At 39.5% G+C, this 20,887-nt stretch overlaps 1 protein-coding gene across 4 annotated transcripts in view; it reads left to right on the forward strand.

The window, feature by feature from the left end:
- Positions 1–19,571, forward strand: part of LOC149022939 (Beta-glucosidase, GBA2 type family protein) — a 31,672-nt gene extending 12,101 nt beyond the window's left edge. For 2 of the 4 annotated variants that reach the window (XM_089150821.1, XM_089150820.1), the window contains 10 exons: positions 2,625–2,678; positions 2,795–2,850; positions 2,978–3,016; positions 3,550–3,691; positions 4,072–4,256; positions 8,273–8,340; positions 8,548–8,620; positions 11,387–11,448; positions 11,971–13,252; positions 18,229–18,857. In XM_089150821.1, the coding sequence (XP_089006947.1) occupies positions 2,625–2,678; positions 2,795–2,850; positions 2,978–3,016; positions 3,550–3,691; positions 4,072–4,256; positions 8,273–8,340; positions 8,548–8,620; positions 11,387–11,448; positions 11,971–13,252; positions 18,229–18,487 (2,220 nt within the window). In that variant the 3' untranslated portion in view covers positions 18,488–18,857. Of the gene's footprint in view, positions 1–2,624; positions 2,679–2,794; positions 2,851–2,977; positions 3,017–3,549; positions 3,692–4,071; positions 4,257–8,272; positions 8,341–8,547; positions 8,621–11,386; positions 11,449–11,970; positions 13,253–18,228 lie in introns of all 4 variants that reach the window. The other 2 variants (XR_016172486.1, XR_016172487.1) reach the window with 2 other exon arrangements.
- The last annotated feature ends 1,316 nt before the right edge of the window (positions 19,572–20,887 follow it).

Genomic DNA, 20,887 nt, shown 5'->3' on the forward strand with positions numbered 1-20,887 from the left:
TGTTGGTTTTCTTGACGAAGAAGCCTTCAACTGGAGTAAGTATCCCATGGAACACTTCTTATGTTCTCGCCCTCCTTTCCACATTGTACAATCTTACCAGGCAAGCAATGGAAGACCGTAGGTTCTTTAGAAACCCTCCTGCTCGATTTTTTCAAATTTTCTGATGATGAAGATTTGCAGTAGGCCATTTAAGGAGGGCCATGGATGGTCAGAAAAGATCGTTTTTCCTCAGGAAATGGCATCAGAAGCTTCAACTAACTTGAGAGAACCACTTTACCCTTCCTCTCTGGGTTCCAATCCTGGGCTTACCTCTTCACTATTGGTACATTGAGGGGATGAGTTTAGTCGACTCCACTCTGCCCCCCCCCTCTTTTTTTCTGCAAAAACCAAATTCAAAGACTGGCTTTCCTTTGCTTGCGTATGTATTGAAATCTCAGTTGAGACTCCTCTCCCTTAATTTCATCAAGGAGGAAAATGAGTACTGCTTCAAACAAAGATGTGAGGTACAAATACAATTGGGTGCCTCCTCATTGTTTGTCCTGTAAAACATTGGGCCACCTCTCTTGTGTAAAGGTCTAAACACCTCCTACTTATCATCAACCCTCTTTTACTGAACTACTAGTTTGTTTGACCCGTCTTGCCATTGCGGTTAAGCCTCCCTTGCTTGTGATCAAGGAAGACCTCTGCAACTATACCACTGGAAATCTTGTAATCCTCAGCAGAACCCTCTCGCTAGTCAGAACTGATTCTTAGATGTGACCACTGAGGAAACCCTTGATTCTCTCCTCTCTGTCTGTCTCTCCTGTCACTGCTATTTCTAACCCTTTTTCATCCTCTACTGTGTGTCTCTCTCATGTGGATCCTATGAATCCCAAGAATGCTGCCCCTTTCTTTGCTTTGGCCGTTGGATCTGGCGCCTTAAGCCCTACCCTTGATACCGCTGGCATTGTCACAGTTTTCTACAACTGGGTGCCCTCCCACCTGCATCTTTCCCTCTTCTAGCTCTTCTCCTTCTTCCCTTTCTATGTCACGAGTTTCTGTGATTTCAGCCCCTCTCACCTCCTTTTCTCTCACTCCTCTTTCTCGCCCTAGCTCCCTCTCTCTTATGGGTCCTCGGATCTTCCTCCTTTTTTACCCTCACCCTCTCTAATGTCATTCTTGGCCCATTCTCGTGACCATTATCCAGCCCTGTCCCTTTTCTCTTAGCCCACACCATCAACCCAACCCAAACCCTGCCGTCCTTCCCTCCCTTAGCTCTTCACCTGCCTCACTTAACCTAGACCTCTCCCTATCCCGCCCCCTAATCCTTCTCACTTGGCCCACCCCCTCGACCCTACCCATTTGCTCCCTTCACCCTACCAATTCTTCTTCCCTTTCGGCCCACCTAGTTTGAGCCCACCCCTCCTTCTCCCAACCTCCTTGCCTTCCTTTTCTCTTAACCTTTCCCTCAGGTCCATCACTTGCTATCCCTCCCATGCCCTCCAGCCTTGGTCTTTCCCAGCCCCATCTCTCTCCCCTAGACCTTTCCATCCTTGAGCCTGGGGATTTTTCCAACTCCCATACCCGTGTCCTCCACTTTGCGGTTACAGGAAAAGTAGTCAGTCTACCAAAGGGCGCCACCACCACGATGTAGACTTCATTGTCGAGCTCAATTTTTCTGGGAAGAAGAAGAAGACGAAAAGTAGTAATCTTAACTTCACTCCTTGTGTTGTTTACAGTCTCTGGCCTTGGTTTTCTGGCGTTTCACTTTACAGCCTTGTGGCCCCAGTAGGGCTCTGCCCTTAGCTATCTTGTTGTAATTGTTCCCCTTTCTCCTCTTCCTTTGGTTAATGAGTTTTTTATTCATCCAAGAAAAGATATTGTTTATTATTGATACCTTCCTGGTGAAGCATCTAAATTGTAAATCTTTCAAATCAAATTGAGGTTGCTCTGGTTGTAATTTATAGCTCTGGTAATGATGTAAGAAATACAAAAATTTAGAGAATATGAATACTGGATGCACTTGGTATGTCCATGGAAAATCTTCAAGTTATCTTGGCATCAGGCCTGGTCAAAGCAAACCAATCAGGGTCAAATCCTTGAAACCAGAATTGTCTCGTTTTTGGGCTTGACTAAAACCAGGTCCAATACAGATATATAGCCAATAGAAAGAAATATTCCCAAGATGGAGAGGTGGGAGAGGAGAAAAATGGAATTTACTGAGATCTCAATCCTTTAGTACATCTCAGACTGCAGATAATGATTATCTTTTAGCTGGAGGTGCTAGAACCTCTGTCAATCTAAAAGTGCACTTTTCTGTCTATAGCATGGATACACATATCTGTCTAAGTAAAATAAAAATAATAACAACTAGACACTGATTTATAACTGAGGTAATCAAGATACACTCAATTGTCTCTTGTTGAATCTAAAGAATTAACTTCCTACAAGTCACTGAACCAATGTGGATTCATTTCTACTCTGCATGAAAAACATTCTAAACTGGTTCTTCTTCATAAGAATGATCTAGTTTTTAACATATATACTAAGTTGTGTCAGTAAACTTCCATTTCTATTCATTTATGGTGTTAAGTTGCAGCACTGAATATTGATTTTTAATCTCTGGCGTGTGTTTTCCTCTGTAGTTGGTGAACACTGGGAAAGAAAGGGCAAAAGTCAGCCTTCTCTTAAGCTGGGCAGTGAGTATACATCTTGACAGCTATTGTCTTATCCAGTTATACTGATTTGTGTGTTGTATAATGCTCTACCAGTCTTCTGCTACAAGGAGTTCATTCATCATGTCTCTGTTTGACAGAATTCAATTGGAGGAATCTCACACCTGTCAGGAGATCATGTGAACGAACCTTTCATGTTAGTGCATTCCGTATTTGTTGGTCATCTACGTTTAATTGTGCTATCTTTTGTTGGTTGGTCATCAATATCTAGCTCTATTATGTTCTGAAGTTGATTTTTTTTTTGGCTTCTTTCTTGTTGACAGAGGAAAAGATGGAGTTTCTGGTGTGCTTCTTCATCACAAGCAAGTGGTCAATCCTTGATAGCTCTATTATGAAGATTGGTTAGCAGATTTCCGTAGGTTGTTTCTAATGCTGGCAGGACCTGTGCCCAGCTTATGAGGAACTGCATCCAGATTTCCTTAAGTCCCCCCCCCCTTCTCTCTCTTTTGGGCGATCCTTTTATGTCCTTTGCTCATTTGATGACATCTTGTCACAACTGAAGCTCTCCTCCTGGGTCTTTTATGATGAACTGCTTGCGGATTTCCCAATGACTTTATGTGATCTTGTAGAGTCTTTTTCTCATCTAATGGCACCATGACGACTAAGTTGACCTACAGATGGGTTCTATTGTTGTTTCTTTTGGTCTTTACCTTTGAACTTCTAAAATCTATTTGTGGTTTCATCTTGTGGAATTTCAAAGATATTGTTTGACTCTTGACCCCTTGGCCCTTTTTTCTTTGACAATTGTTTATTGATTTATTACAACTATCATTTTATTTTTATTTTGTAAATATTATGGAGTAAAAGTATTTACAAGTTTGATATAACAATGCAGGACCCCAAAAGATACTCCTCCAGTCACTTTTGCTATAGCAGCTTGTGAAACTCAGAATGTGGATGTGACAGTTTTGCCATGTTTTGGACTATCTGATGCTAGTGAAGTCACAGCCAAAGATATGTGGGATAAAATGGTACAGGTAATGGTTGTTTCTTCTGCCGTATGCTGCTTCTACATTTCATTTATTTCAATATAGTTTGCTAACCTTTGGTAGCTGCACAACTATAAAGGTCATATGTTTAGGTTCAGATTCCCCTCCCTAGAGGGGACTGGAAAATGGATTGTGACTGTCTTGCTAATATGGGAAGCCATATGTTTTTCTATCTAACCTAATGTCCTGTCCTGTGGCAATTTATCTGTCCACTTAATACCACATGTCTCATCTTTGAAAATAATGTTGGAAAGTTTTGTTCGGTAATCCTTCCAGTACAATAGTGCACAATATTTTAAATATTGTTGTACCCAGAATTGCTTAGACTAGAAATAAACAATATGAAAACTGAATGCTTTTGTCTGAAGGATGGGCATTTTGATCGGGAAAATTTTGATGCTGGACCCAGCAGACCATCATCACCTGGAGAGACACCTTGTGCTGCAGTTTCAGCATCTGCGTGGGTAGAACCTCATGGAAAGTGCACTATTGCATTTGCTGTAGCGTGGTCATCTCCAAAAGTGAAGTTTTTGAAAGGTTGTTCCTACTACAGGTAATGTTGCTCTGTCTTTTTCTGTATTAAAATCTGGTGTTTTGATATACAAGGCTAGATGGACCTCAAGTTCCAAGCGATTTTTTTTTTGAGTGGGGGTGAGAGTGGAGAAGGGTTGATGTGACTGTTGTATGATATTGTTGTATTCCGAATTCTACCTTGCTGGAAAAATAATTTGTGTTGCCTTGAACTGTGATGATTGCTTCCCTGATGATTTTAGACATTTTTTTTCCACTTGGAGATGGTTGTCCTTCACCATTCTCTGTTAAACCATGCAACCACTTTTCAAATCAGTTGGTAGCCTACAGATCTCTGAAATTTAAGGTTTTCATCTGAAATCTGAGGCTGTGTTTGTTTGGATAGGATTTTGGAAAGAAAAAAAAAGGGGGGGGGGGGGGAGAGGAGGTTAGTGAAAACTACAAAAGAATTTAAAGGGAATAAAAATTAAAACCTGTTGTTTGGTAATAGATGCCAAAGAGAAGTAAAGAAATTGATGCAAATGCAGCACCAACGAGGCCTGCTTTTGTTAGTAAAAAACCTAAGGTTGATATATGTGGGTTGGACCTCCATTCCATGGGTTACCAATGTAGTCGGCCAACTTAGTGGATGTAAAACACTGGTATTTGAGTTCAGTTGATATAAATTAATTAGCTACCTAATTTTGTACTGAACTCAAATACTAGTGTTTTATATCCACTGTCTTCAATTAGTTTTGAGCTGAAATAAATTAGTTAGTCAGGAAATTCTAATCTGTTTTATAGTCAGTTAGACAGTTATGGAAGCTGTCCTAAGTTAGAAGTCTATTTTCTGATTTAATTTCTAATTCCAAATGTGAATCAAGTTCTAACCATATTAGGGGTGTTACTGTTTCTGTTTTTAATTCCTAGTCAGGTCCTACTAGTTTTAGGACCTATTTTGTAAGCCCCTATATATACACCATCAGTGGAAGAATAAATAAGAGTTGATTATTGAAATTTGCTGCTGTTTTTATTCTTCCATTCGTTGGACTGGTCTGGCAAATCATATCCAGGCTGAGACGTGGGAGTAACATCCAAGTTGGAGGTTCTTGGCGAGTCATAATCAAGTTTCTGTTAGGTTTCTTGGTGAGTAATATCCAAGGCCACTAGATGAGTAGTCTCCTAATTTTACCATTATCTGGTAATTAATATCCAGATTAACTAAACTCCATCATCTTCTCCTTTTCCCCTTTCTTTTTTCGTTTTTGGAATCCCTAGCCTAGTAAAACCTACCGGCAGCCTAGATTTAACATTAGAACCCATCCTAAATCAACATTGCCCCATATATCATTCCCCACTCTCAAATTCCTTTGCTGGCTGATAAAACCATTCGATCATTATCACAACCTCCATTAAAATGTCAAAACTTGCAATTTCATATAACTTCACGCTTCCACATCAAAACCACATCTCTGTTGGACGAAATCATCGCTACCATTTCCCTTACATTCCCTCTCAAGTTTCAGTACTAAATAACTGTAACTCCTCAATGCCATTGGCACCTTTCCGTAACTTCTTCGATTCGCTCCTAAAAAGTAGGACTCATCCAAACTTCCCCAAACTCAACAATCCCTCCACTAACCTTGCCCATCATTTGGTCAAAGCCACAAGTCTATTAGATTGGTAAAACAGCAAATCAGGCCTCATGCTAGCTGGTTCTGTTAGATCTTAGAAGTCTGCCTCCTACTTGATCAAATTCAGTAAAATTCATTTCTGGAAGAGACATTAATCAAACGGAGCTTATACCGTATGCATTATACTATCAAACACCAGAAAGGACTCAAAATAACTCACTTCAGACGTAACTCCCAAGTTGAAGCCCGGTCTTCAGGGTCAATTAAATTGAATTCAGCTGTAAATTAGGCTTCCTTGAACCATGTGGTTATGGTATAAGGGCTTTTTCATGGATCTAAGGTTTGAAAAAGGAAGGTTCGGCTAAGGTTTAGGAGCTAGGGTTTATGGAAATTGATTCTGAATTGGGTTATTTTAAAATGCAGATTCAACTTCCTAGGGTTTTGGGGATCCAGAAATTAGGGTTTCTAATTCTAGGGTTTTTAGGGGGTTGGCGGGGTTAGGGTTAGGGTTGAAGGTAGAGGAGGGAAGGGGATGATGAATCCAAAAGGGAATTTAATTCGGGTGATGGGTTTTAAAGATCTAGGTGATAGGAGCTAGGGTTTTGGAGAAGATGTAGCGGAGTTTCAGGGTTTTGAGAAGAAATTAGGCTTGGAGATGGGGATTTAAAATTAGGGAAGGGGTGGGGTATTTGTGCTCAAAGGGGTTGGAGTTTGGGTGAGGGAATGGGAGAGGATTCAGAAGTTTGGGGAGACAATAAGGCTGCCGCAAGAGATGAGGAAGGGAAATGGGGGAAGAAAGGGGGCTGTGATGGGGGAATTTTTTTTTTTTTGGGGTGGGGGTGGGGGGTGGGGAGGATGGGAAAGTAGGGTTAGGGGATGAGGGGAAAGGCTACCACATGCTAGGGGAGGGGGCAAAGATGTCTGCAACAGGGGGGGGGGAGAGGGGGGTAGGGGCAGGGGTGGGGGTTTTAAATACTTGTAGAGGAGAGGAAATTGCAGAATTGCAGAAAATATGAAAACACCAGCAGACGCAGGCTTCCTTCCCTGGAAACCGACGACTCCACTCAGCCCAGCTTCAACAATGCTTGTTCAATAATTCGTAAGCTGCCTTGTGTACGACTGTGGGGCTATATTTGTAGCCTTACATAGTTACATTGAAGGCTTACTAGGACTGAAAATTAAAAAACAAATCAAATTAGGACTTCTACTTTACTTATGACTCCCATTCTACTAAGAACTCTAACTTATCTCAATCTAGGATGATTCAAGTTACAAACAGGAACAGGAGTCGTTTCCCAGTAGAAATTGGATTACAACTGAAGGAATCTTTTTGTAAAGACTTCTAACTAGATTTGGACTCTGACATAACTTGACCAAAACTAAACCAAATACCAAAATAATAGAGTAGGACTCCTACTAACATGCTGAATCCAACCAATCCTAATTGGACTTATTTAGAATAGTCCAAATTACCAAAATGCCGCTTAGTGCAATATCCTTTAGGGCCATGGGTGCTGGGCATCAACCTAGGCCCTGTTTCAGCCCGTGTTCCTGTACTGAAATGGCCCTGGATCTGGTTCACATCATCATCTTCTTTGCTAGGGCTTGCAATACCCTTGCAATTCATCCCTTGGCTTTCTCTTCATGATGGCTTCTTTGTCCCATCATAGGAAATGATTCTCTGATAGATAAGTTTTTAAGCTCTCCAGTGCTAAAATAAGTAAATAGATAAGACACAGTCAAATCATAAAAAAAACAAGCTACACATTAGCCTTTTTCTTTTTGGTGCTGAAGCTACACATTTTCCATTAACAACAAAGCATACAAACAAATTATGGAGATAGAGGTTTCTGATTTTATTTTATTTTATTTTTTCGAGACAGTTGCTGGCAGAGGATTCTGGTTGCTCAAGTGTTGCAAACGAACATTATTTCGAGGCCCCTCAATTCCTCAATCTACCTAAGCTTCTACCATATATTCATCTCAACTTGTGCCAAAATGCATACCTGATTCATCAGTTCCTGCAGATGATAATTGTTTTATTCCAAATTTCTTGACAACTTGAGAGTTTGCTTAACTTCATGCAAGAATTATTATTTGGTGGCAGTAGAAAACTGGGTAAAGATTGATGTAAATATCATTTTAATAGTAGACTCTTCTATCTCATAATAAATAATCAAACAGGGAGAAAATTCTCAGGGGCAAGAGAACCATCCTTGTTTTGATAATTTTCTTTTCTTTTTGTTTCTTCTGATGCCAACCGAAGACACACTACAGTGTTCAAAGGCTCATAGTGAGTAGTAAGCCATTAGATTTATGGACAAGGAGTTAAAAGGAAAGGAGGACATTTCTGTCAGAAATTTAGCATGCCAATTAAAACTAAGTTTCATTTGGAATTATTCTTTATTAGTTCATTCTGTTGCAGGAGGTACACCAAATACTATGGCACTTCTGAAAGGGCTGCTCGTGATATTGTGCATGATGCGTTAATTAGTGAGTGAAAATACCCATGTTACACTGAATTTTATTTTTAAGACTTATTGTTGAATTATGGAGCCTTGGGAATCACATAAAAATGCTTCACCACTTGGACTCTAGTTATATACTCAATTTCTAGTCCTCTTCTGGGTACCAAAGTGTGCACGAGTTTGTGGTTTGACTTGACTACAGGAAACTGACTTCAATGTGAATTTCTTTCAGATTATAAGTGGTGGGAGGAAGAGATAGAGAACTGGCAGAATCCTATTCTCAGAGATGACAAGCTTCCAGAATGGTATTCAAATGTCTGCAATCATAATATGATTCCTCCTAAAAATGAAATAGCAGATAAAAAATTATGTTGGTTATGAGTTTATCCATGCCATTTTATGGGTTTTTCTGGACTGTTATTATTGTGATATGTTATATAGACAATTTCAAGAGGCTGATTTATATTCATGAACTGACTTGGGAACTAGGTGTCTTGTTCTGGACCTTTTGGTACCACATCATTACATGCACTACCAAGGAGGAACGGGGGTGGGGTTGGATGGGTTGAAGTTATCAAACCTTCTTGCATCTAAGTAGAAAGGTGAGAGAAAATATATCAGCCCTGGAGCATCAGATTAGTTTTCTGGAACACTGGATCCTTCAGCATGGATTTGGTAGGTTGTTATAAAGAGACAAAGGATATATGTCTTTATGTATCTGAGAGCATGGTTTGAGATCTCGCCGAGATCTCACTATTTTGAGACAGCGAGTTGAGATCTCATGCAAGATCTCCTTTTTAGTAAATCTCGACTGAGATTTGAGATCTCAGTCGAGTCAAGATCTCGGTTTGGACCAAGATCTTGGTCCACTTAGCCTCTTTAAAAATTTCATATTTCAAGCAAGACAGGTTGAGATCTTGATCTGTCTTGCTCTCTCTCTCTTGCCTCCCAACTCGCCGAAACCTTTCAAACCTCCATTTTGCCTTACTTTTTGTCGGATTGATGTCGGATCTTGACCTGCAGCAAGGTTTAGCACATCTACATCAAGAAAGGAAGATCAAATAAGGCCATTTGAAGAAGTTCTTCAACCAAGGCTGCAACAACTATTCATGAGCCCAAGCCCAAACTGCAAAGGAAATCCGGAGGCCCAAAATCATATAAGGCCTCTATAGGCCCGGGGGAGCTTCCCCCAACAACCTCCACTGTATGAGTTGGGGGGAAGGTTGTCGGCAACAAAAGCATGGGTCATACCTAACTTCTATTATGAACTTATGATGATTGTATTATTGTACTCTTGATAGTCGAGAATGTGATGTTGTATCGTACTCTTATGGATGGAATTGTTCTGCTTTTTAAGTTATTTGATGTATTTTATCACTTGCTTTTCATTTATATGTCCTAATGGTTCTATATTTCATGTTTTATAACCTTGCATGTTCATTCTTGCAGCATTTTGAGTTCAAACTTAGGGTCGAGTTAGAATTCATCTTTAGGGTTGTCTTCTCACAAATCTAAAGCCATCATTGTGTTTATAATGCCTAAAATAGACTAGATACCAATTTTTAGCCCAACCTGACCTTAAAACCCCCCAAGATGGGTCCTCAAGTTCACTCCAGTTGGCCAAGAAAAAATACAGGATCTCAAGCGAGATCTCTCTTTTTTGAGGGGGCAAGATGGGTGTCGAGAGGGAGATCTTGAACCATGTCTGAGAGACAAGATGGAAGAGCGAAAAAGCTAAGTTGTTGGATGACTTTTTACTTTTCTCTTTGGTTTCATAGTAATAGATGTGGAGTATGTATGACCATATATAAAGATTTAAATTCTAAACAATGATATAATAGAGGTCAAAAGACATCGAATATCCATCAAAATGGATTGAAGAGAGAGAGAGGTTGTCAGTATTGTTTGCTAGCTATTTGTCACCCCAAGTAGGATTACAACAGGATTATATCCATCAAAATGGATTGGAGAGAGAGAGAGAGAGAGGTTGTCAGTATTGTTTGCTAGCTATTTGTCACCCCAAGTAGGATTACTAAGTGTTAGTTTTGAGAATACATGGGTGATTTAGCGCAGGGTTCAGGTGATGTGGCCTTGAACTGAAAGGGTTAACTAGGAACCAATTAATCAGGATTCTCAAAGAACTAGCCAACTTTTAAGTAGGCAAGAATAAGTGTAAGGTTCACTTGCGGGCCTGACTTAGGGTTGATGGTGAAGGTTATGTCAAGTTGATGGAGGGTAGAATATTTGTTGGAAGCTGCAACTAAATCACGTTGAATTCTGAAGTTATGTTGGAATCCTAGTAGAAATAGGACTGAAGGATAAAGGGGTAATTCCAGGCAAATGGCTTTGTGGAATGAATAAAAAATTTGGATGTGTAGTTGCTGTCCTTCGGCGAAGTAGGTTGTTGAGTCTAAACCTGATAATGTAATAAATCTTCTACGTGGTTGAAGCAGAAGCTTCCATTTGAACCTGGCAGGCTTCACGCCATTTAGGAGGTGATTGGTCCAACCAATCCCACCAAATGAACCTCTGGGATTCACAACGTCAAGGAGTTGACTAGATTTGCACACCAATCCTATTGTGTTTGTATTACATACTAAACTGAGCCCCCATAAGGGAGGAAGAAGGCAACAGCCAGCCTGGAAAGCAAATTTCATAAGCCTAAGTTTATTCAATACTTGACCCTGTGACACCTTATATTAAAAAACTCAAGATTAGGCTGCTACCGTGAAAAGGAAAGGCCTAACCCAATCATAAAGGAAATCGACTACAAATAGGGCTCTAACAGGCTAAGAGAGAAAAAAATCCCATTTTCCTACCTTCTACCCATATTATTGATCCATTAAATTGGCTACTTACAAAGTAAACTCATCTGATCGAAGGACCATTGCGTGTATAATATTACCCAACCCAAAGCCTTTTCCCACTAAAGAAAGCCCTTGTTACATGTCTACATCATCTGGCTTCTGATGTGTATGTTTTTTGAAGGCATTACTAAATGAAATTGAATGTACCTGCTCCTATCTCAAGTGATACATGTTACATAATAATGATTTGTCCTATTGTTGCAGGTACAAATTTACATTGTTTAACGAGCTCTACTTTCTGGTTGCTGGAGGGACAGTTTGGATTGGTATTTGTCTATACTAACTAAGCAACATGAGAATTTCTCAGTTTTTGGTGATATATGAAGTTGGAATATTTGATTATCTGAAGTGACCATATTCTGGACTCCCTTAGGAAAAAGAGAAGCTGCAAGTGCTAGAACTTCAGTATGCACCTTCATTAAGAGATTAGATGATAGTCTCTCCTTTTTTGTGTTTAGATGAATAAATAATTCCTTAATCAAAGGGAAGAAAAAGGGACGGGAGAATACAAGGAGAACTAAGGGCAAAGCCCAGCCAAAACCAAAGAAGGAAACAAATGCTCAAAAGTGGGTACAAAGCCATACAACAAAGCTAAAGGGGAGCCCTAGCTTTTTCCCTAGGCACCAAGCCAAAACAAAACATTAGTTCAAAAACAGTAGGCAACAACACAATGATATAGTCTCATTTCTTCAGATTAGGAATGTATCCATGATTAATCTAAACTATGAAAATTTCTTATTAAATACTGCTTCAGATAGTAGCAATGACCTGTTGATTTATCAATACAGATTCACCACCATCACGAGCTTCAGATGATAGCATGCGCTCAGGTGGTAATCACTGCAGAGCCACAAAAACAGATCAGGCTGATGAGAGAGGAACTGTAGCCAATTTAAACTGCGCTGAAGCTGCTGCTGTTGCACATAGTGGTATTAATGGTAATGATAGTGCTTTCGAATTACGCAAGGAGAGAACAGATGAGAGATCTTCATGTCAAGATATGCCAGTTGCTCCTTTGAAGAGGGAAAATGGCTTTATGCATTTTAAAAACAATCCAGATAATGACGATGTAGGTAGATTCCTGTACTTGGAGGGAGTAGAGTATATCATGTGGTGTACATACGATGTCCATTTCTATGCATCTTTTGCCCTCCTAGCACTGTTTCCTAAAATTGAGCTCAGTATACAACGTGAGTTTGCAAAAGCGGTCTTATCTGAGGATGGAAGGAAAGTTAGGTTTCTGGCAGAGGGCAATTGGGGAATTCGTAAGGTGAGAGGAGCTGTTCCCCATGATTTGGGAACACATGACCCATGGAATGAAATGAATGCATATAATATTCATGATACAAGTAAGTGGAAGGACCTCAATCCAAAGTTTGTTCTTCAAGTGTACAGAGATTTTGCTGCAACAGATGACTTGTCATTTGGAGTGGATGTATGGCCAGCTGTTTGTGCTGCTATGGAGTACATGGAACAGTTTGACAGGGACGGTGATGGTCTAATTGAGAATGATGGATTCCCTGATCAAACTTACGATACTTGGACAGTTCACGGAATTAGTGCTTATTGTGGTTGCTTGTGGCTTGCAGCACTCCAAGCTGCTGCTGCAATGGCTGTTCGTCTTGGTGATAGGCCTTTTGCTGACAAGTGCAAAAGGATTTTTTCAAAGGCCAAAACTGTGTTTGAAGCAAAACTGTGGAACGGATCATATTTTGACTATGATAGTGGGTCAAGTAGTAACAGTAAATCTATACAGGCTGATCAACTTGCAGGGCATTGGTATACAGCCTCTTCTGGTTTGCCTCCGCTTTTCGATGATTACAAAATCAAAAGCACCCTCCATAAAATATATGATTTCAATGTTATGAAAATTAGAGGAGGGAGGATAGGTGCTGTAAATGGAATGCATCCAAATGGAAAGGTAGATGATACTTGCATGCAGTCACGTGAAATCTGGACAGGTGTCACCTATGGTGTGGCTGCGACAATGATTTTTGCTGGCATGGAGGAACAAGCATTCACAACAGCTGAGGGCATTTTCACTGCTGGATGGTCAGAAGAGGGATATGGGTACATTTCTCTGCCTTTTACATTCTTTGGCTGCTTATGTTGTTACTGGATGTGTATTTCCTTTGTCTAATTTATTGCATCCTCTGGACTTCATCATGTTTTAACATGTAATGTACCATGCAACCACCGTTTATGCAGTCGATGAAATAAATAAAATAAAGGGATAATTACTGATGTCCCCCTATACTATAGCATCATTATGACACCTTACACTTTATGAAATTACTGTTGTCCCTTCACTTTAAATAGTGTTAGGTGTCTGTTAGGTTGTTATGTAGAATGTCTATTATACCCTTCGTTCTAATTACTAGAACTTCAAATTAAAAATTCCCCTTCAAAATATAATAACCCATTTGATTTAAGAGATGGGTGAAGACGTACCTGGTTCACCCATCTTTCACATTCCATCACTAGTTGCAGCGACATTAATCACATTCTCACACTTGTGATTTGATTGATTTTCTATCAGTTCCCAGTTGTGGGTAAGAAACAAGAATATTAGATTAGAAAATCGGCATTTTCAAATCTCTGTTTCTGGTTGGCCTTTCATTCCAATTCTGCTGTTTATCTTCCATTCATCTGTTTCTCCTTTCCTTGCATTTCTGGGCCAGAGTTTTCCCTTTTTGCGTCATTTTCCTTTATTGTCCTCTAAAATTCTCATCTAGGAACGTTTGAATTTTGCAAACTCGATACTTCTTAGATTACCAATCATTTGGCAAGGATGAAATATTTGGAGTTGTTATGTCTGAATCTGAAATTCCTCACTTTATGTGGATGGGACTCTCTGTGACTTCTCTGGAGTTGAACAGACAGACAGAGATTAGAAGAAAAAAGAAAGAAGTAAAATGACATGCTAACTTTTGGTGAAGGTCTACTTTTTAGATTATTCGCTATCAGCGATCCCATTCCCATCTACAGAATCAGGCAACATTCATCTGGGTCTCTGTCATCTACATTTCTAGGAGTGAAAGAAGATGATGATGAAATTCCCGTTATTCACATAAAGAACTTAAAGTGGCAACAGCTATATGTTTTTTCAAGTTCAGAGAACAAAATACCAGCTGAAAAACTATGAAACCCATTTAGCATAAATTTATTTAGGTTAAAGTTTTTTTGATTTTGTCCATGATTAGTGTTTCTAGGATTAGTGACGAGATTGAAGCTATGGCATTGGCATTCTGGATGATATTGAGATGTCCATGACCCAATAAAGGATGGAATGACTTCTTAGACAGTCATAAGTCAAGAGGTAGTCGTTAACGCACACATTAATTAGCTAAGGTATACATATCAGAGAGAACAAATAAAAACTGAGCAAATATACAGTCATACAGACAGATACCAATCAATATAGGCAAACTTTCGAGGATAAGACCCTGCATGATGCACAAGAAAAGAAAATGAATGGAAAATTGAAGCGTATCATGTCTTTTAGCAACTGGAGGTCAAGGTGATTACTCCACGAACCGAATCCCTAAGGTCAGTTGGGTTAGGTTGATCAAGACTGGGCTGCAAGTCTGGAGAGAAGGGTTTATAAAGGTAGGCAGTGGTCATGAGATGGGAATCCTAGTGTGGTTTGAGGAAAGGTTTGCAGGTAGAAGAAGGGGAAGAAGAAGAGGATGGGGAAGGCGAAAAAGTAATTTAGCTTCAAGGGTAGACTAGTAATGATATACAGAATTTGTATGAGTAAAGGCTAGTTTGGACATTATAAGAAAAACTCATATGCCACGTTAGCAGTTAACAGACACCTGTTAACAGCAAGGGGGCAATAATCATAGTAGGCAAAGTAAAGATTTTATTAGTAATTTAAAATAGTGCTGGGGAAGTGAGGATAAGGTATTAATTCCGTTTTAGTACAAGGGGGCAACAGTCATTATCGCTAAAATAAAAATAGCACAAAGGATAGATTTCTTAATCATCTAAATTATTCATTTAAGTTAATATATACAACACGTGCCATGCTGCATGTTTTTGTATCTCCTATTCACTGAAATTGCTTCCTCTAGATGACTAGCTATGTTTTCCTGAATGCTTGACTAATTTGCTTATATATTATGTTCTTGGCCATTATGGAAGCCGTGTGCATTCAAACGAGTCATGCTAAACAGCGATTTTGCATGACAAAATTAATTAATGATCCATGACATTTTGTATGTTTTCGCCAAAATTGCATGCTTCCTTGGCTACCAAGAGAATCAGGGATGATGACAGTCATCTAAAGGATATCACCTATGTTTAGAGGAAAATTTTGGCCTAGTGTAGTCGTCTTTAAGTCTTTTCATTAAGAACTGCAAGAAATTGAGAATTATGTAGATTAAGAACATCAAGTGGTGTGAAGGTCAGAGTTGTCAGGACATCAGCCAAGGTGAGGCTCAGGTGCTTTGGTTACATTATACTCCTTGGTAGCCTTGGTGGTGTCGCTTTTGTATTGAGTGCTCTCAGAAGGCTTGGATCAGCTATTGTGCCATGACAACTGTGGTGATTGGGGTGGTAGGAGTTTTCTTAAAACAGGCTGAACTGGTATTAGCTTTGGATTAAGCTGTTACCACCAGTGTTACTAGTTGGTTGGCATAGAAGTTTAGAACAAGCTAGTCTGGTTCAGACATTACCATTGGAAAATTCAAATGGAAATATCCCCATTGGAAGTTTCGGCTCCAAAATCTAGTGGTATATTAAATTATTTACACAAATTCCCAATATAACGTGCAAAAATAAGGTCTAATTTCAAATACAAGTGCTAAAAATTTCTTCTGAGGATTAGTGGAAATTTAATAAAGGATAAAATATAGATCAGTGCTTTCCCTTTTTCACCTGTGAGTTGGGAGTGGTGTGATCAAGTGCTAGGTCACTATTGGACTCCGAGAATATGTCCTCAGTGTCTCCTGGTTGTTAATTGATGAATACAAATGTCCATGTGCTCAAGTAGTAATTCAAGACAAAGGAGGGAAAATTTGGGACTGGTATGATTGATGAAAATCAAGTTTAGGCTTGTGACATTGTTGAACTTTTTTTAGTTAAAAAAATTGGTGACACAGGTCTGGAAATCCACATCAAACAACAATAGGATCCAAGAGAAAAAGAATTAGAAGAGCAAGAGGGGGAAAAAGGAGAAAAGAGGGGGGGGGGGGGGAGAGCAATAGCAAATTAGAGTATAATTAGGGAACAGGTAGGGTCTTGGCTTTATACCGACTTGGATTTACAAGTTTGTGGGGAGTGACTTATGCTGCAGAGGACAGAGGGAAATTTTCACAACTTCCACTGTATGTCCATTAACCTTCCATTCTGAAGTACATAATTCTCTTGAAGTCCAAAATCTAAGTCCGTAGATTAACAAAGAATAAGTTGTAGCAATAACTACTTTCAAAGTACTACTACTACATATATAATTTTGCAGTCCAACATTATTTCCTATTCGTTGGATGGAAATGAATAAATGGAACAAAATAAAACAATCAACACAATAAGTAAGATATGTCTCCACGCAAGTTAATAAAGGACATCTAACCACACCTTGAAGTGATCTGTGGCTGTATATGTCTGTGTTTCTTTGATTATCTCCTGAATCCCTGAGTGATGTCCTTATCAGTTCAACTGAAGGGAAAGAACTCACCTCTGTTGATCTACTATTTCGCCAGCAAACCTAGATGAAGGTACTGTAGGTCATCCTCAGGGATCCATGTGCATTTGATACTAGTTCTGTCAGTCCACTTTACAAGAAATTTATGATATGCCCCTGTGTGTGTACACACTAGTCGTGTCTTATTGCTCTTTTTCCTTCTTGGCAAAGCTGGTAAATGTGGTAATGGTAAATGTAGTTATGTACTAAAATATGTAAAAAAGAAGAATTATTAGGTCTGGCCTAAATTAGGAATTGGACTGCTAGAGAATGATGTGCCGTTGTGGTCTGGGTGGATGGTGGTTGATCCTTTATAAGGCAGAAGATAATCAACAATAGAAGTGAGTTTGATAACTCCAAATGGTGGGGATTGGTGCTGAGTTCTGTTAGAAACTCTCCATGTACCCTTTTGAAGCTGCTCAGGCCGGATTCTCACTGTACCATGCCTCCTTTATTAAGTTCCTGATACCTGTGATGAACATCTGTGCTGGACTTATTTGGATATTGACTAGGCTCTGGTAAGATCCATGGAATGGTGACCTGAGCAACCACGTTCATACAGTTGCTGCTGTCTAGAATAACCTTAAAATTCTTATCTCCTGATTTGGGTTGACCATGGAGTTATATTGGTTCTTCACCTGTTATCCGTAGACTAATGGTTCATGAATATTCACCTCTCATCAGATGCCACTTCTTCTGGTTCTTGAGCTTTTCCATTGCTGGCCCCTTCTTTAGGCATTTCTTCAGCATGATCTCACTAATCTTCCTCAGTGCTGGTGTCAAGGTTATGGGTAAGGCATGATAAGCTGACATATAACTTTGTTGGTGCCCTCAGAATGATCTACTAGAAGATCCTTTGCCTTTTCGAGACGTAGGTGTGAACTGGGAAGGCTGCTTCCTTTAGGTGCAGCAGAGATGGATCTCGATACCATTCAGCATCCAAGGTTCTTTTGAGGATAACTCTGCTGATTGAGAATTGTATTTCCTTGTGGATGGAAATCCTATTGTTCTAATCCAATTCCAATCAGTAGGCCTGCTCAATTGGAATATTCATGGATGGCTGTCTAGCATCGAGCTCCTCTTTGATCTCAAGCTTAAGATTAGAACAAAACGGGTAGTCACTTTGTGATCTGAACCCACGTAAAATGGATCTTTAAGTCAATTTACTTACACCTCCCAATCTAGTTATTTTTCCACTGCAAAATATATTAGTATCTTTAGTGTGATAAAATTACTTATGCTTGTTACTATTTCTTTTTTTGGGATGAATACTTATGCTTGTTACTATTACTTGCCTGTACTTATTAGAAGTTTTTCCTTTTCTTGGGGGGGATGTTCTTATGTGTTATTGGTTGTACAGATACTGGTTCCAAACTCCAGAAGGCTGGACGACTGGTGGACACTATCGTTCCTTGATATATATGAGGCCTCTAGCTATTTGGGGCATGCAGTGGGCATTATCTGTGCCAAGGGCAATTCTTGAGGCCCCCAAAATCAACATGATGGACAGAACCCACATACCTCCCCACATTGCAAGGGCATCCTATAACTTGGGCGTCAGGAAAGTAGCCCACAAAACGAACTGTTTCAGCAACTCAGTGTTCAACTGTTCGTGCTGATCGTTAACCAAGAGAAAATGTGCAGTTTTAGGTAACATTTAGTAAAGAAAGGTAAAGGTTTGTCTAACCTATGTTACTTCCCAAAAGCTTCCAGCAATAGAAATTAATTGCTGGTGAGGTATGGGTTCGAATGCTATTTTATTTAGAAAATGTAATAAAAGACTAGGTCATTTACATGTAGCATTTTAGAATAGCTATGTTTGAAAATATTAAATGTAAAAGGGCATTTTCCATGTATACCATACTTCATCAGTTCATCATTAACCACCATTTTCTGGACACTAATGTCCTCATCCTATTTGACAGTGCCATACACATACCTGAGTTCTGAGTTTTCCTCCTGTATAATCCCAAGTGTAATGAAGACTCATTTGCTTTCAGAGGGGCAGCAAACGGCAAAACGGCGGGCATCTCAGGAATCAAACTATGAATGATCCCAGGAACAATGGAGATCAGACCAAGATTTGATAGCTGATGCCACATGCTGTTCCCTCGCTGGAAAAGAAGTCCGAGCTCGGAATTGGATGTCGATACGTAAACAGCTTCCAGGTTGATGGTGGAGAGACCGAGCTTTCAAATGATCAAGATATTCTAAGTGTCCCAAGTCCCAACTATGCATGTTTTGCAGCAGAGGTTCATCTTATAAGAGGAGACATCAAATAGAACTTTTTGAGTCTTGAGTCTTCACACATGAGTGTACGTTAAGTTGTATTTGATTTTGAGACATCTAGAGGAACCTACCAAAGTTTCCTGTTTTCGTGGGGGGTTTGGATGCTGTGCATGGGAGAGCATAAAGATTCCTTGACATCATCATTCTTTGTAGAAGTATTATATTCGTCACCCACTCATGACTCAACTTCGTTTCCCCATCTGTACACAAGTTCTATCATTGAAGGATTTAACTCTTCTTCTACCGTTGAAACATCAGCCTGAGTCCTGAGTGTGCATAACGTGTTTAGTGATACCCCATCCACATAAACGGGAATACCACATGTTGCCCACTCCATCCCTGCAAAGCGAGCATTGTTATGAATGGAAGTTCTAAAAGGTTTCAACCGGCCCAAAACCTAGTATAGAAATAAGTGGCAAGACATTATTAAAAGACGTTTGATGGATTTGGAGCTAATAGCTAGCATGTGCTATATATTAAGACACAACCTCAATAAGAAAAATGGTGGAATGATTTCATATGAGAGAACTTCAAATATATAGGTAGTATACATCCATGCTGTTAGGTAACTATGAACAATAAAATATGAACAATAAAAGAAAGATATGAAACATGGAAATACAATACATGGAAATGTTTGTATGGAAATACAATGTATGAAAATGATTTAATAAAGAAACCAATCAAGCCAAATTAGGATACTATTGAAATGGAAGGATGAGATGGTATGAAAATAATTCAAATGAGAAAAACAAATAATATGGAAATAATTCAAATTAAAGACAATTAGGGAAATGATGAGAAATCATCCTTATCACACCTAATTCTCCCCCTCAAGTTAAAGAGTGAATGTAAAGAACTCCCAACTTGCCTCTATGATTGAGAAACAATTATTTTTCAAGGGCATTGGTGAAAATGTCAGCAACTTGGGCAGCACTAGTGGTGGAGGTGGGTTGAATGCGACCATGGCGAACCTGATTGCGAACCACATGACAATTAATCTCGATGTGCTTGGTGCGCTCGTGAAAGACTGGGTTCACAACAACAGGATGATCCAACTCCAAATAATAAAGTCCATTGTACGCCTTACCCAGTCCCAATCCTCTACTTCGTGCATAGGTCCTGTATCACACAATGATCATGATAGAAAGTTAGGAAACAATGAAGTTATTGGGTAAGTTGGATAACAGATAACAAATTAAAACTAAATGAAGGAACATGTAAGACGTCCATGAGAGGTAAAGTGGGTATGGGGCTACAATTCCCAATATGTGTAACAGGAGCAAAACCACCAATTGAAAGATGAATGGGTTGGGTGTGGGGAACAAGACTATCCGAATGAAATAAAGACAAATCTGAAACCATATGAAGACTGGTGCCAGAATCAGTAACCCAAAAAGAAGATACTTTACCTTCAACATTTGCCAAGGGTGTAATGTTACCAGATTCCAACAAATATAGGAGTGTATGGTAATGGTTTGTGGTGAAAGATGGTGCAACAGCAAAAGGCACCACAATTGCAATAAGAGAGTGAACTGTTGGAGATGGCGGTGCAATGGACTTTGTAGCACATTTGAGAGGATACTTATGTTTCTTAAAACAACGGGATTCTGAATGACCATCCAAGCCAGAAAAGTCACAATGATAGTGTTTCTTGGTACCATTTTTGGAACTATAATAAGGAGATGTGGCAACAAAGGCAAAGTGCGTGAGAGCGAGAGTAATGGCCT

This window comes from Hakea prostrata, chromosome 3 (assembly GCF_041222555.1).
Source record: "Hakea prostrata isolate BN-2017 chromosome 3, UWA_Hpros_2, whole genome shotgun sequence".
Lineage (NCBI taxonomy): Eukaryota > Viridiplantae > Streptophyta > Magnoliopsida > Proteales > Proteaceae > Hakea > Hakea prostrata.